The following is a 16,759-nucleotide window of genomic DNA, read 5'->3' as shown; positions in this document are numbered from 1 at the left end:
AAATGTTTCAGTCATGTTTTACATGAATAGAATTGGGGTTTCTGTTCTCATGAAGTTTTCAGTCTCTCAGTGATCTATTTTCAGTTAACCTTTTCCTTGGCAGTATCTGCCTTTCCTATTATTTAACTCCCCTACCAGTAATCATCTACAAAAATATTTCTAAGAGCAGTTAACATTTATTTAGCTTGTCAGAGTTTATAAAACTCCTTTCACTTGTGGCACTTTATTTAGTCCTACCTGATGACAATGTCATTATCACTGTATTCCAGTTAAGGAACTAGGCTTAAAGTACTGTAGTATCCAAGATCTTGCAGCTATTAAATAGAAGTTCTGGATCGTTTTTTTAAAAAGTTTTTTGTTATAGAACATTTCAAATACAAATAAATACAAGAAGTGAAAATAGTTTAATTAATTCTCATGCACTCATACCCAGCTTCAGACCATATTATTTCATGGCCAGACTTGTTTGCCTCTCTTTCCCCTCTTATCCATCTCCACTTCTTCCATTCTCACCCTCTCCAGCAGATTCTTGTGAAATTGAGTCTCTGGCATCGTATTTTATTTGTAAGTGAATGATAAAGATTTTTTATAAAAATATAATCATAACTGTTACCATGTTTAAAAGAAAAACTGATTTCTGGGGTTGTGATGTCACATTCCAAGCTTTCTAACCAGACCATGCTGCTTGCATTAGTCTAGCAGACTCGAGCCCCAAAGGAAATTAGGAGGGATGACAAATGGGTCCAGTTCTGAATTGGTGACCAGGATGTTTCTGTTCTACCCACAATGTGTATTGTGGGTATAAAATCTTGTATTTTAGTGAGTAAACAACTCTGGTTTCTGCTTTTCTCCCTCCTTTTTTTGGAGGAGGGGTGTCTTGCTATGTAGTTCAGGTGCCCTTGAAGTCACTGTGTGGCTCAGGGTAGCCTCAAACTCACAGCAGTCCTCCCAAGTCCTGGGATTACAGGCGTGCGTCACCATACCTGGCTTTTTATTTATTTATTTTTGTGGCTGAGCAACAATATCCAAATTTATTTCACACAGGGCTTTTTTTTGACAGGTTCTCACTATGTAGTAGTTTCGGCTGGCCTTGAACTCACAGCAGTCCTGCTGCCTCAGCCTCCCAAGCGCTGGGATTACAAGTGTGCACCATCATGCCTGGCAAAGTTTTGTAAAGAATTCAGATGAATAAAGAATGTCACTAGCTCAGAAATTTTTTTTTTTTTTTTTTGTACTGGGGATTGAACTCAGAAACTCGCGCTTACAAGGCAGGCGGCAGCACGACTGAGCTAAATCCCCAGCCCATAGGTCAGAAATTCTTTTAGCTTTCTTTTCTTTTACTTTTTAAAAATTGTGATAATATAGATACATATACCATGAAATTTACTCTTACTCTTTTTTTGTGTTTTTTTTTTTGTCCCAGGAATTGAACTCGGGACCTTGCACTTTCAAGGCAGGCAACGGAATCACTGAGCTAAATCCCCAGCCCTATGTTTTGGTATTTTTGAGACAAGGTCTTGCTATGTAGTTCAGATTGACCTTAAATTCACTATTCCTAGGGACCCTCCTGTTTTAGCCTCCTGAGTACTGGGATTACAGGTGTGTACCACCACTTTGGGATTTTCTTATCTATTTTTAAGCATATAGTCTATTGGTATTAACTACATTCATGTTGTTGTGCAACAATTACTACCATTCATCTCTGGAACACTTCTTGCAGTTTTGAAATTCTATATCCTTTAAACAATAACCTTCAACTCTACCTTCCACCAACTCTTGACAAGTACCATTCTACTTTCTGTCTCTGTGATTCTATTACAATATAAGTACCTTATAGAAGTGGAATAGTACATTGTCTTTTGTGACTAACTGGCCTATTTCGCTTAGCATAATATCCTCTAAGTTTTTCTGTTATAAAATATGTGAGAATTATCTTCCTTTTTAAGGCTAAATCACATTCCATTATTATTGTGGAATATAATGATATTCAAAAACAAAACAAACAAAACAAAGCCAAGAATCTAATGTAACTGGTTGCAGTGGTACATGCCTCTTTTCTCAGCTGCTTGGGAAGCTGAGGCAGGAGGATCATAATTTTGAGTCCAACGGAGCCAATTTAGTAAGACCTTGTCTTTTAAACAGGAAAAAAAAAAAAAAAAAGACCAGGCCATAGCTGGTTGGCAGAGCACTTTTCTAGGATATGTGAAGCCCTAGGTTTAATCCCTAGTATTGGACAGAAAAATACAGAGAGAGAGAGAGAGAGAGAGAGAGAGAGAGAGAGAGAGAGAGAGAGAGAGAGAACTGAATATTACAACTTAAACAACTAGAAAAAAGAAGAACGTATTAAAGCTAAAGTTAGCAGAAGGAAGGAGGAATATTAGGGTACTGACACCTGACTGTCAGCTATGTGCTCATCATTTTCCTCTCAGTAGCTCTCCGTGTTGTTATTAGTCCCATTTCACAGATGAGGGTCAGAGAGGTTCATTAGCTATTCAGGACATATACATGCAGACATGGTATAAGCAAAAATCTGGCTGGTTTCAAAGCCCTTTCTCTTGCTGCTGCACCGTACACTTTAAGATTAAATTCTCAAGAAAATGACATTCCCAGCATTATGTACATGGCAAATAGCATGGCATGCTAGGATTTTAGGTCTTTTGACTCCCTATGTATTTTGCCCTCTCCTGCTTTCGACCTCCTTGGTATGGCTGGTCACCACCTTAGAAACTATAGATTGGAGGTTGGGAGTTGGTCGTATCTGGAAGGGACTTGTTTTGCCTTTTGAGTTTACATTTAAAAAATTTTACCTTCAGTATAGGAAGATTACCTAATTGCAGCACCAGCAAGGTACTTTTCTTTCTCCCTTTCTCCATTTCATGTATGTTTGTTTGTTATTTATTTATTTTTGAATACAAGATCTTGCTATGTAGCCCAAGGTGGCCTCATACTTGGGATCCTCTTGACTCAGGGTCCCTTGTGCTGGGATTGTAGGTGTATGCTACTACACCTGGCTCTGTTGAACATCTGAACATCTTTTTAGTGTCAAGCATACTTGAGAACAATGATGAACAAAGGGGCATGTTCCTTTTTGTCCTGGGGAGAAATTTCTCACTGTAGGAATCCTGATGCCTTTCAGAAATCAACCCCCACTTAAAGGGCCAGACTGCTCATTTCTCAGTCTCCCTTGTAGCCAGGACCTGGGCATATGACTTGTACTGAGCCAGTTACACTTGCCCGGTCCAGCCTTCTTTTTTAATTTAATTTTTACTTTTGGTATTGGGATTGAACCCAGGGCCTTTGAGCTGTATCCCAGACCTTTTTAAAATGTTTTAAGACAGAGTCTCTCTAAATCACTAGTTACTCAGGATGGGTTCAAACTTGTAATCTTCTTGCCTTAGCCTCCCAATGTGCTAGGAATACAGGCATGCCCTACCATGCCTGGCTAATGCTCCAGACTTCTAAACAAGATCTGGTCATCTAAAAAGTAGGTAGAGTGGGTTGGGGATTTAGCGCAGTGATTCTGCTGCTTGTCTTGAAAGCTCAAGGTCCTGAGTTCGATCCCTGGTACCAAAAATAACAAGAACAACAAAAAGTAGGTAGAGTGAAAGATTCATTCTGGTGGTAGCTGCATTCGTTTCCTGGGGACTCCCAAGAGTAGTGGTGCTGGCAGCAATTTTGGGTTCCTGGTGCTGCAGTGTTGCTGGTACGGTGGCTGTGACTCCTGTCTAACATGACTGGACGGTGGAGGTACAGTGCCAGATGTACATATTGCTTAGAAGTTAATGACATGAAGGCATAACAAAATTCCCACTCACGGGCTGGGGATGTAGCTCAGTGGCTGCCTGGCAAGCACAAAGTCCTGAGTTCAATCCCTGGTACCGGAAAAAAGAAAGAAAGAAAATTCCTACTTATTTTGCAGCACTGTATTTGGGTACAACATTCTGATTGAGAAAAGTTCTCACTCTTGAAGTATACAGTTTTTCAGAAGTGAAGCCTTAGAATGGTTGGAATTCATTTTGAGGCATTGGTTTCCCATGTTCCTGTTTGTTGTTTGCCTACGAGTAGAGCATCAAGATAACAGTTGCTTCCTTTGTTCCAGGAAAATGATCCCTCTGTGAGACTGAAAATTGCATCATTGTTGGGTTTATTGTCAAAGACTGCAGGATTTTCACCAGACTGCATTATAGATGATGCCATTAACATACTGCAGAATGAAAGTAAGTTGCAATTTAAAAGCTGTGTAGTCAAGAGTAGACATCTTTAGTTCCTTTGTCTAGAATTTAGAACAAATTTTTGTGTTGGTTTTTATCAGTAAGTTTGAGGGTGATTTAATAAAACTATGTATGTATGTGTTTATTTTTGAGACAGGGTCATGCTATGTAGGTCAGGCTGGTCTCGAACTCTCTGAAATCTTCCTGCCTCAGCCTCCTGATTGCTGGGACTACAGGTGTGTGTCACCATGCCTGGTATTGCTGTTATTTGTTTATCTTTACCAAGTGCCATATAATTAAGGTAGCTTATTTAAAACAGAAGATAGATGTTATTATCCCTGTTTTATAGGGGGGAAGATTGAAGCTCAGAGAAGCTAACTAACTTGTTGAGAGTTGAATAACTTGTTGAGAGTTGTTGGCAGAGTTGATCCTTTGTTCTCTGTCCTGTACTAGCTCAGAAGCCAGGAGAGGTATCGTCCCAGTGATGGGGCCCATCACAACTAAAAGCCCATAAAGTGACCTCTCCCAGGTCCCATATGCTGCTAGGTCTGTGCCGATGCCCACATAAGTACATTCTCAGTGTTTAGGTGAAGCAGAAAAGTACTTCACCATTCTTTTTCTTGGTTATCTGGTTTTATATATTTACAAATTTTTTCACAGTTAATGCCTCAATATTTTAAAATAAAAAAATTATTTGTTGCTATTTTTATAAATAGTATAATTTTATTTATTTGGCAGAATTGGTTGTAGTTTCAAAGAATAGTAATTTTGTTTTGTTTCGTTTTTGTATTTTGAGACAGGGTCTCATGTTGCCCAGGCTGGCCTTGAACTCCTGGTGATCTTCTGTCTCAGCCTCTGAGTGCTGGGATTACAGGTGTGCATTGCCACGCCTGACTTCAAAGAGTAGTTTTATTTCATTTCAGGGTATAAATATTTAAACAAATATGGTTATTTAAATATTGGACAATAGTAAAACTTAGCTGGGCAGGATGGCACATTTGTGTAATCCCAGCACTATAGGAGGCTAAGGCTGGAGGATCACAAGTTCAAGACCAGCATGTCCAACTGAGGCCCTTGGTTGAAATCCCACTACCACAAAACAGAGCAAAGCAAAATAAAACAAAACAAAACAAAACAATTTCTTTTTGAGACAGTGTCTCCCTAAGTAGTCCAGGCTGTCGTTGAACTCACTATGTAGCCCAGGCTGGCCTTGAACCTGCAAAGATCCTCCTGCCTCAGCCTCCCAAATGCTGGGATTATAGGCATGCACCACAACGCCCAGCCAAAAAGAAATAAATTTAAGGGACTAAGAATATAAAGGTCAAATGAATGCAAGACTATCTTAATTAATTTATGTTACAATTGTTTAATAGTAATAAAAAATCTTACATATGTGAGTCATTGACTGAAGCTGAGAATTACAAATTTTGTTAGAAATAAAGCTGGACATAGTGGCACATGTCTGTAATCCCAACATTTGGGAAGCTGATGCAGGAGGACTGCTGCAAGGTTAAGGCTATCCTGGGGTACATAGTGACTTCAAGGCCAGCCTGAACTACGTAGCGAGAATCCTCCCCCACATAATTCTATATCGAAATTTACTTAGTTTGAATTTTGACCAAACTTTTATGCAAAGGAAGTAATGAAATTCTCTCCCCCCAGGGAGGCCTGTTTTATTGAAATGCCAATATAATGACATTGAACAAATTTAAAAAATTAAAGTAACTTGTTTTATGTATTACCTGTTACTTACACATTTTATATGATTGTATTTAATGAATGTACTGTTTTATGCTTTATTATACTCATTTTATGATACCTGTAACTTTCCCCATGTTACTACACATCACATATGTTTATAATATTTCTGTTTTAATTGTATATTAAATAGTATAACTAGTGTCAACAAAAGTCATTTTCTTCAGTTGCCTAGGATAAATTTTTAGGAAGGAAATTACTGAGCTCGAGAGCCCAAAATTTAATAACCCATATTGTGTTTTAAATATTACTTTCTATAAAGATAATTTCAGTTTATGCTGCAACTTATAACTGAGTGGTCTTGTTTCATCGAGACACATTTGTAAAAACTGAAAGGAAGCATAGAGATCATGTAGCTGAAGCCTTCTATTTTGTAGCTGAGGAAGGTCAAGTCTAGCAAGGTAATGTGACTGCTAAAGTTCCTTTGTATTTGTGGAAGCCCTTAGATGTAGAGTTAGGAGTCTTCTCATTGTTCAGTCTAGTATGTGCCTCAGATCCTAGTGTGATCTACACTGTGGACTAATGTTTGTCTTTTCAGTTCAGCAGATACGTGAGGGCTGTAGCTCCTCGGTGAGCACTGGAGTAGGTACTGTGAGGACATCGTGTGCATGTGCGTGTGAGTGTGGTTCTCAGAGCCTGTGTTAGGGGCAGTAGAGTCAGTCCCATGGGAGCGCAGAGGGTGAGATCAGAGCTACTGGCCAGGAACTGGAAAGGCTGAGTTCTGACGATGTGGATTTTGATAGTCACAAGTGGGGAGAATAATGGCAAGGAGAGGAAACATGGTAAGAGGCAGAGAGCTAGGAAGGTGCAAGAGATGTTTGAAGACCTGATTGTTTTGTGAGCGATCAGCAGGGAATGACGAAGTGTTTTGCAGCCAAAGTGTAGTCTGGAATGCTGAGGAATTTGAATGTTATTCTCTAGGCAGTGAGTCCATGTAGCGTTTTTTGAGCAGGGCATAAGATGGTCAAGTTTAGTTTTAGAATGAATTTGGCAGCTCTGAGAAATTTAATTTGGTGATGTTGAGTCATCATTTATTGTCCGTGTGCAGATGTCCAGCCTGCAGTTGTATTTATAGGTCTAAAACTCAGGGAAGAGGCTAGGGCTAAAGATTTAATTTCAGTTTCTCATTTATCAGAGATAGGCATTAAGCTTCAAAAGCTTTAGTTAGCTTTTTATGGAAGTCCTATAGAATTTTCTTTCTGAAGAAATAAAATAATTAATAAGGTGATGTTGGATATGTCTCTTCCCTCCTTCATTTCCTCCCTCCCTCCCTGCTTGCCTCTCTTCTCTTCCTTTTCTTCTCTTTACTTCCCTTTTTCTCCTTCCCTTCCCTCTCTATCTCTCTCTGTCCCTCCCTTTCTCTCTCTCCCTCTCTCTCTCTCCCTCCCTCTCTCTTCCCCCTCCCCCTCTCCCCTTCTCCCTCTCCTTCCTCTCCTCCCCTTCCCTTCTCTTTCTCTTTCTGAGATAGGGTCTTGTGAGTCTGGCTTTGGACTTACTGTGTAGCCCAGGCTGGCTTTGAACTTGAGATTCTCCTGTCGCAGCCTCCCTAGTGGTGGGATAATAGTTGAGCACCACCAGGCCTGGAGATTTGTTCCCTGTCCCTGTCTTTTCCCAAGATTGAATCTAGGGGTACTCTACCACTGAGCTACATTTTCAGCCTTTTTAATTTTTTATTTTGAGACAGGGTCTCTATAAATTGCCCACAGTGGGTTCAGACCTGTGATCCTCTCATTTCAACCTCCTGAGCAGCTGTAACTACAGGTGTGCACTCCTGTGCTGAGCTCTTTATGTGTCTTCTATTTCCTCTGACTGCCTTCTTTTTCCTGTGCTTCTTTCATATTGGTGGCCAGCCTTCTAGCCTTCCTTCCTTCCTGCCTGCCTGCTGCTCTCCCTGCCTCTCTTCCCTTCTCCCTTCCTTTCCTTTCCCTTCCTTCTGTCTATATGAGAGAGGGCACTGGAGCTTTTCTTGTTTATCTTTGACTTTGCATTTATATTTAGATGAAGCACCAACCTGATGGGTAGTCTGTGTATAATCAGACTTGTCAACTAGTAGCTTCCACTCTAGGTTGATCCTACGTATCTTTGGTGGACTTTTTATTTTTTATTGGTATTGGGAATTGAATTTTTTTTAAAGTTTTTTGAGACAGGATATTGCTATGTAGTCCAGGCTGGCCTCGAACTCATGGTGATACTCCTGCTTCTGCCTCCCGAGTGCTGGGATTGCAGGTGTGTGCCACCATGCCTGGCAAAGTTTTCTTTTTTTGGTACTGGGGGTCGAATTTGGTATCTTGGGCTTGTGAGTCAGGCAGCGGAACCACTGAGATAAATCCCCGGCCCCCCATGTTTCTGTTTTTTGAGACAGGGTCTCACTATTAGTTCAGGCTGGCCTTGAACTCACTATGTAGTTCAGTCTGGCCTTGAACTCAGGGCAATCCTCCTGCCTCAGCTTCCCGAGTGCTGGTATTCAAGGCATGCGCCACCACTCCTGGCACTTAGGGAGATCTTGCCTCAAAAAAAAAAAAAAGGCTGGCCATATTGTGCCTCTAGGTTCAGTCGCCAATTCTGTACTCTGCAAATTATAGGAATGCCACTAAAATCCTCTTGTATACTGCCAGCACTATAAGAACCATATTTGGAACACAAAGACCATTTAGACAGAGAAAATGAGATAATCTGGCCAAGAAGATTGACATACTGCAGTTTTATTTGGATTTGACTCTTTGTCCATTTTTAAAATATTCATTGACGCAAGGTCCCGAGTTCGATCCCTGGTACGCCCCCCCCCAAAAAAAAATTCATTGAGCATCTAATAAGAATACAGAAGTGAATAAAATGAAGGCATTGTGATTTTTTTTTTAAATTGAGTCAGGGGCTTAGCTATGTAATTTAGACTGGCCTTGAACTCACTATGTAGCCCAGGCTGGCCTCAAATTCATGGTGATCTTCCTGCCTCAGCCTCCTGAGTGTTGGGATCACAGGTGTGCGCCGCCACTCCTGGCACAGTCATTATTTTTAAGGCTCTTTTAATCTTCTGATTTAGTCTGATGTGAAAATAAGTATAATAAAGTGTTACACCTGCTACAGGGGGTGCTGTGGAACAAGAAGGAGGAAAGGTTCTTTTTGGGGGTTAGGACAGGCTCTGTATAAGAAGTGTCACTTCAAGGATGAGCAGGTGCTCCTTGGGGATGGGGGAGGCATTCTAGGTAGAGAAGACAGCCTGAGCAAAGTTGAAGGGAATGGAATTATAAGTAGTTGGAAAGAAGTGCTAGAGGAGACTTGAAAGTGATGAGCTAGAAAGGTAGGCAGAGCTAACTACCTTGAAAGGCCTGGTGTGTAAGTATATATCTCCTGCTAAGGAATTTGAACTTTATCCTGAAGGCAGTTAAAAACTCCACTCAAATAATCACTAAACATTTTTGGAGTACCTGCTCTGTGAATATTCCCAATCCTGTAGAGGACTGAAATTTTTTACTTTTAGGAATTTAGCTTTTAGTTGAAGGGATGAAGCATTAGATAGTAGAATACAGCTGACAGAAGACTACATTCTTTACCAAAGTAAATTAATTTTTATAATTTTTGAAATTCTCTAACTCAACTTTCCATCATCTTTTCTAGAGTCTCACCAAGTCCTAGCTCAATTGCTGGACACTTTGCTTGCAATTGGCACTAAACTAGCAGAGAACCAAGCCATCCAAACACGATTAGTTGAAGTAGCCTGCAAGGTAAGACTATAATGAACTTTTAATTGACTTTTTGGCATTGTTGGCTTCATTGTCTCTTTCTAGGATATCTTTGAGAATTTTTTGGAGTGCTGGTTTGGTGGTCATGAATTTCTTAAGATACTCTTTGTCATGGAAAGACCTTATTTTCCCATCAGGTTTGAAAGATAGTTTTTTTATTATCATATTTTATTTTTATTTTTTAAAATAAATTTTATTTTATCCTATTCCCCCCTTCAAGTCCCCTCCTCTCCCCATGTACAAAAGCTTTGTTTCCATTTTTTTTTTTCTTCTCCCTTCCTTCCTGAAAGATAGTTTTACAGGAAATATCAGTCTGGATTGGAAGTTGTGTTCTTTTAGGGTTTGGAACACTTCATTCCAGGCTCTCCTGGCATTTAAGGTTTGTGTTGAAGTCTGCTGTAATTCTAAAGGGTTTGCCTTTTTAAGTGATTTGTTGCTTTTCTCTAACAGCTTTCAAGATTCTGTCCTTGTATTGGACTTCTGGGATTTTGAAATTTTGACTATGATGTGTTGTGGAAAATTTCTTTCTTGATCATGGCTATTTGGAGTTCTATATGCTTCACTTATCTGTGTGTTAAATTATTTCCCCGTATTTGGAAAGTTTTCTACTATTGTACTGTCTCCTGATTTTTCACTAATTCGAATTACTCTTCTTTGCATTATCTAGAAGCTGTTGGATCCATTTTTATGTTCTCTGGTTGTTTTGAAGGTATATCTGAGTATATGGTTACTGGCATCATCCCTGTCTTACAGTTCTGACACTGTGTCCTCACATTGGTCACTTCTGCTGCCCATACTTTAAGTAGAATTTTTAATCTTGTGGATTTTGGTGTGGTACCTTTTCATGGACTGTAATTCTTTTCTAAACTGGTCATTCGTACTTTGTATCATTTTGTTTAGTTCAGCTAGCTTTTTGTTAGTGTCTTCTGTAAACTCACTGATTATTTTAAGTACGTTATCTGTTTAGTTATATCTTCTTTGAGGTTGCTGAGGACCTTAATGATTTTTTAAATCCCTTTTATCATTTCAAATAATTCAGCTCTGCAGCTTTTGATTTCCTCCCTGTCAGTGCCCCATAGATTAGCTTTGGGAGAGTTGGGAGTTTTTGGAGGTATGTTGTTGCCTTGTCTTATCATGTATCTTTTTTGTGTGTGGGTGCTGAGGTTTGCAGGTCAGTTATAGTGGAAAGACTTTTTTTTTTGGCTTTGCTTTGGATTGCTTTCCTTCTTTTTTTTTGCATTTCAATAATTTTATTGAAAGGTATATCTCTTAGTACCAAACATAATGGTAGTTGGTTAGGTTACCTCTGCCAACTCAAAATTAATATTGATGTTTTCAAAATATTGAAATATAGGGCCGGAGATTTAGCTCAGTGGTTCCGGTGCCTGCCTTGCAAGCACAAGTCCTGAGTTCGATCCCCAGTACCAAAAAAAAATATTGAAGTATATCAGCCTTACGGTAAAACCGAAGTTATCCAGAGAAACATGGTTTACAGAAAGCTAAAGGTAGAATATGCTGTGGTTCTTTGGTTTATTTTTCAATGCTTATTTATCTATAACATGATGTCAAAATTGGTTACATCTATTTTTTTTTTTTAAGACAGTCTTGCTAAGTTGCCTGGGGTGGGCTTGAACTTGTGATCCTCTTGTGCCAGCCTCCCAGAGTGTTGTGATTACAGAGATGTACCACTGTGGCCAGCTGAAAAATGAGTTTGTTTAAGGACCTCATGATCCAGTGGACTTATGAAAGAAACCCAATATGTGATAGTATGCTGCATGCAATTAATAGAAGTAAGTATGAGGTATAAAAGTTGTTCAGAGTGAAGTCTTCAGCAGTGAGAGAAGTATTAGGGAGAGCATTCTGGAGGAGATGACTTTCACTTGAGTTTTAAAAGATAAATTGTAGTTTATTAAGTAGGTAAGATTAGTGTTTCTTAATTAAAACTGTCAGTTCTAGAGGGATATGGGGCATGGGGGTAGGGCTTAATCTAATTGGGGAATTTAGTGAAGGTTTTTTTTCTTTCTTTTATTTTTTTAGAGTAGGAAATTTATTGAGGGAGAAACAGCTCCTGAGAGGCAGGAGGGGACCTTGAAAGTGGGTTACCAGTGAAGGTTTTCTAAAGGAAATGTTAGTTGAGCCTGAACTTTAATGTCTTAAGGCATGGTAGGGAATTGAGCAAAAGGGATACAAAGCATGGACAGAGAAAGCATTTTAGGCAAAGGGAGTAGTAGCATATGCAAAGATTCTATGGTAGGAGGGAGCATATTATGGTAGAAAAAATTAAAGACAGAGGTAAGGCTAGCACAGTTGTTCTCAAAGTGTGGTCTGAGGATTCTGGATTCTTAGGGACCTTGTGAAGAAGTGAGTTGGATCTTCCCTTTTTAACTGCATATCACTAAGAGACTAGATTTTGTCCTTATAGTCCAGACAAAACACCATGTTAGATTGAATGTAAAAATAGATAATGAGTCATTTGTTAAGGAATTAATAAACATTTTAGTCAATTTGTCTTTTTTTTTTCCAGTACCAGGAATCGAACTCAGAACCTTGTGTTTGCCAGGCAGGTGTGGTGCCACTGAGCTAAATCTCCTGGCCATAAGGAAACATTAAATTTCTGTTTTTAATTTCTAATTAATACTGATAGATATAATTTACCTAAACAAAAGCCCTTTGGGAGTCTTTAGTAGTTTTTAAGAGCATAAATGGAGGGGCCGGGGATTTAGCTCAGTGGTTTCGCTGCCTGCTGCATAAGTACAAGGACCTGAGTTCGATCCCCGGTACCAAAAAAAAAAAAAGAGCATAAATGGTTCTTGAGACCAAAAATTTTAAGATCTGTTGGAATTAATAGCAGAGACTTAGAGTGCTTGTTATGATTGAGAAGACACTAAAATGTTTTAGATAAATGACAGGTATGGAGGTGACATTAGACTTGAATTTCAACTGATTATTCTTGAATTGTTGAGAACTGATTGGAGATGAGGCCATGTAGCTATGGAGACCAGTTGGGATATTACTGCAGTAATTCATGTGAGCAATCATAGTGGCTTGGATTAAAGTGATGGAAAGATGTACTGTAGATAGATTTGAGAAGTATTTAGGAAGTAAAATTGACAGTACTTAATGATCAGTGGAACATGGGTGAGGAAGAAGGATTTGTGGAAGATGCTTTCTAAGTTTCTGGCTTAGTGCCAGGTTAGATGTTGGTGTCTTTTAGTTAGGTTTTTTGAGATGTGGTCTCAATATGTAGTCCAGGCTGGCCTTGAACTTGTGGTGATTTTCTGTCTCAGCCAAGTGCTGGGATTACAGGTGTGCACTGCCACACCTGGCTAACATTTGTCTTACTGATGTTTATTCTGATACTTGGTTAATGTGATATCTCTTAGAGTTTTTATTGTAGAGTTACTGTTTTTCCCTTGTCATTAATAATTGATTCTATATTTATGGTTTGGATGAGTTAATATTGTTAGAGTATCCATACCTCCCAGAGTGATGTATTGATTTAGCAAAATCTCTATCAAAATTCGAACATAAAAAAAAACCGAGCATCATTTCTCACAGAAATAGAAAAACAGGGCCAAGGATTTAGCTCAGTTCCGCGGACCCGAGTTCAATCCCGGTACCAAAAAAAAAAAAAAAACAAAAAACAATCCTTAAGTTTGTAGGAAACTTCAAAAGATCCTGATTAGCCAAAAGTTTTGGTTAAAAAAACTAGGGCTGGGGATTTAGCTCAGTGGTTCCACTGCCTGCCTCACAAGTACAAGGTCCTGAGTTCCATCCCCAGTACCAAAAACAACAACAAAAACAAAAAACCCTAACCTGCAGCCATATCACACCCCCTGATCTCAAACTATTTTATAAAGTGTAATTAAAACAACATGGTACATTGACCAATGGAACAGTATTAAAAAGCCCACACATTCATGGCAGTCGATTTTCAACAAATTGTGTGCCAAGAACACACAATGGGGAAAGGGTAGTGTATTCAGTAAATGGTACTGGGAAAATTGGTGAGCCACAGAATACAATGAAATTAGGCCTTTATTGGATGCCCTACCAAAAATCAGCTAAAATGGATTAAACACCAAATTTAAGACCTGAAACTGTAAGAGTACTAGAGGAAAACACAGAGGAAGTTCCTTTACATTGAGCTGGGTAGTGATTTTTTTGATATGATCCTGAAAGCATAGAGAGTAAATAAAAAATACACAAATGGGATTGTATCAAGCTAAAAAGCATGTGCATGGCGAAAAAACAAAATGAAGAAACAAATCACAGAGAAAAATATTTGCAAACCATACAACTGTTAAGGTGTTAATCTCCAGAATATATAAGGAACTCAATACTAAAGCAAAACCTGACAACCCAATTAAAATATAGACAAAGGAGCTGAACAAACACTTCTGAAAAAAAGATGCTAATGACCAGCAGGTTCGTAGGGGGAAAAAAAAAGGCATCATTAATCATCAGGGAAATTGTAATGTCACCTCACACCTGTTAGAATGGCTTTCATCAAGAGTAAAAGATAAATGTTCGAAGGATTGAGAGAAAAGGGATCCTTGTATTCTGTTGGTGAAACTGTGGTCTTTGAAGTATTGGACAGCTAATTCTTATTTTTTTTTTTTTTGGTACCGGGGATCAAACGGGACCTTGTGCTTGCGAGGCAGGCCGAGGAACCACTGAGCTAAATCCCCGGCTAATCCTCATTTTTGAGATGAAGAGACATAGTTCACAGATTTGGTGTTGATATTAATATTCTTTTTTTTTTGGTATTGGGGATCGAACTTGGGACCTTGGTCTTACGTGACAGGCGGCAGAACCACTGAACTAAATTCCCGACCCTAATATTCTTTTCTTGTATAGCATCTGCACAGCTGAAATTGGGAGTCTTCTACTGTTTATTTCTGAAATTTTTTTCTGGAGAACAAAGATCTTTCTGTCTTTGTTTATACGGTTTCTTTATAGTGTAATTATCTCCATCTCTCCTCTTCAAATCCTGGTTTCTTTTCTGTTCCTTTAATAATATGGCAAAAATACATTAAGCTCCTAACACAGCAGCTTAGATAGAAATATACAGCTTTTAAGCATGTGTAAAATTGGGACTGGGAGTGTAGCTTGGTGTAGAGTGCTTGTCTAGCATGTGTGAGGCCCTATGTTTGATCCCCACCATTGCCCCCCAATATTCATTTGTATACTGGGTTTCTATCTGTGGTTAGGAACAATTCATACCAAAGCTGAATGAATCAGTAAGCTATTTTTGTCTTATTTAACTTCATTCTCAGTTTAAAAAAAAAAAAACTTAATCGTTGATTTTTTTATAAGAAAAGTTTTAAACTGGGTTGTTTTGTTAGTTAGCCTGTTTGTTTATTTATTTAATGGTACTGGGGATTATGAGCCCAGTGGAACTCAACCACTGAGGGTCTCTCCAAGTTGCTAAGTTGCATAGGCTGGGGTCAAACTTGTGATCTTCCTGCCTCAGCCTCCCAGAGTGGTGGCATCACAGGTGTGCATCATCACTCCTGGCTTAGTTTATTTTTATTTTGCACTTATTATTGGAGATGTGGTTGCCTACTCACTCTGTTAATATAAAAAATGATGGCACTTTAATGGCTTGACAAAGTATACAATACCAAAATAGCATTTGCAGACACTTGGTGGTTCTTAATGATGATGGCCCTGATGCAAGAAGTGACCTGTAGGGGAAAGACATTATAAAATTGTAATTCTTGTCCTGAGGGTGTGATTTAAGCTCTTTTAGGCTAAGATTTATAGTGCAGTAATAGGTTGGATACGCATCATTGTGGCCTGGTTACCTTAATAGAAGCTAGAAGGTTTTAATTTGTTTGAAAATCAAATAAAATATTTGTAATAGTGGTAGTAACTTTCCAGCTGCTGATGATTCAGTCAACACTTTAGTTATGAGAAATGATGCTTCCTTATTAATTATAAATAAATTATTTAAAAAAACCCTACCTTATTGACTGTGACATAGTCATTGTCTGCCTCACATCTGGAAGTGTCTCTTCATTTTAGTATCTTATTTTGAGCTCTTACTGTGTAGAAGACATTGTGAGCACATCAGAGTATTTATGTTTCACATTTTTGTAACTTGAATAATAATTTGGAGGTAACGGATTAACTGAGCTAAACTGCTTAATTGAACCGTATTTACAATGGAAAATTCCCACTCTTAGAACCTCCTCCTGCAGAGGAGCTTTATCATGATATTTTCCTTGGTCCCTGCTCCATGTGAGCCTGCCTGCTCATACGGCCCCTTCACATAGGACTGAGCTTCTAAAAAAGGTTAGGTTCCCCTTAGTTGCCATCACCTGCTCATCTTTTCTCCATTTGTTTCCCTTCCCTTAAGTAGCTTTTTGTTTATTTATTTAGAGATGAGATCTTGGCTATGTAGCCCAGATTGGCCTTGAACTTCAGATTCTCCTGCCTCAATCCTATGAGTGCTGGGGTTGTAGGCATGCACTGCCTGGCTTTTTTTTTTTTTCAAGGTTATCCAGTGGGGATTGAATCTGGGGCCTTCTCACTGATGTACACCCCCAGAGTGTTTTTAGATGTGGTCTCAATAACTTGCTACGTTGACCAGGATGAGCTTGGATTTGTGAACCTCCTTCCTTAGCTTCCCAAAGTATTAGTGCTAGGATTACTGTCATGTGCCACTCTATCCGGTTCTGGTAGGTTTTGTTTTTTTGTTTTGTTTTTGAGACAGGGTCTCACTATGTAGCCCAGGTTGGCCTTGAGCTCATGGTGATCCTCCTGCTTCAGCCTCCCAAGTGCTGGCATTACAGGTGTGTGCCTTTCTTTTTTTTCTTTTTGGTTTTTTTGGCTAAAAACCCCCACAGCCTACTGAGTGCTGGGATTACAAGCATGTGCCACCATGCCTGCTCTTTTTATGGTTTTATAGTATATTTATGGACAATGTAATACTTTTATTTACTTATTTATTTTTTGCAAAATTGGATAGTGACCCAGGGCCTTGTACATGCTAGGTTAGTGCTTTATCACTGAGCTATATCCCCTGTCTTTTTTTTTTTGTTT

The 16,759-nt window shown here is 39.0% G+C and overlaps 1 protein-coding gene across 3 annotated transcripts in view; it reads left to right on the top strand.

Moving 5' to 3' along the window:
• Window positions 1-16,759, top strand: part of Ints4 (integrator complex subunit 4) — a 117,066-nt gene that overhangs the window by 10,438 nt on the left and 89,869 nt on the right. For all 3 annotated transcript variants that reach the window (XM_087211337.1, XM_087211340.1, XM_087211339.1), the window contains exons 3-4: window positions 4,100-4,217; window positions 9,585-9,691. In XM_087211337.1, coding sequence (XP_087067463.1) covers window positions 4,100-4,217; window positions 9,585-9,691 — 225 coding nt within the window. The remainder of the gene's footprint in view (window positions 1-4,099; window positions 4,218-9,584; window positions 9,692-16,759) is intronic.

Source organism: Heterocephalus glaber, unplaced genomic scaffold (assembly GCF_053883595.1).
Source record: "Heterocephalus glaber isolate CG9 unplaced genomic scaffold, H.glaber_assembly_v1.0 deba00001428, whole genome shotgun sequence".
Taxonomy (NCBI): Eukaryota; Metazoa; Chordata; class Mammalia; order Rodentia; family Bathyergidae; genus Heterocephalus; species Heterocephalus glaber.
This window is presented reverse-complemented; position numbering and strand designations above follow the sequence as displayed.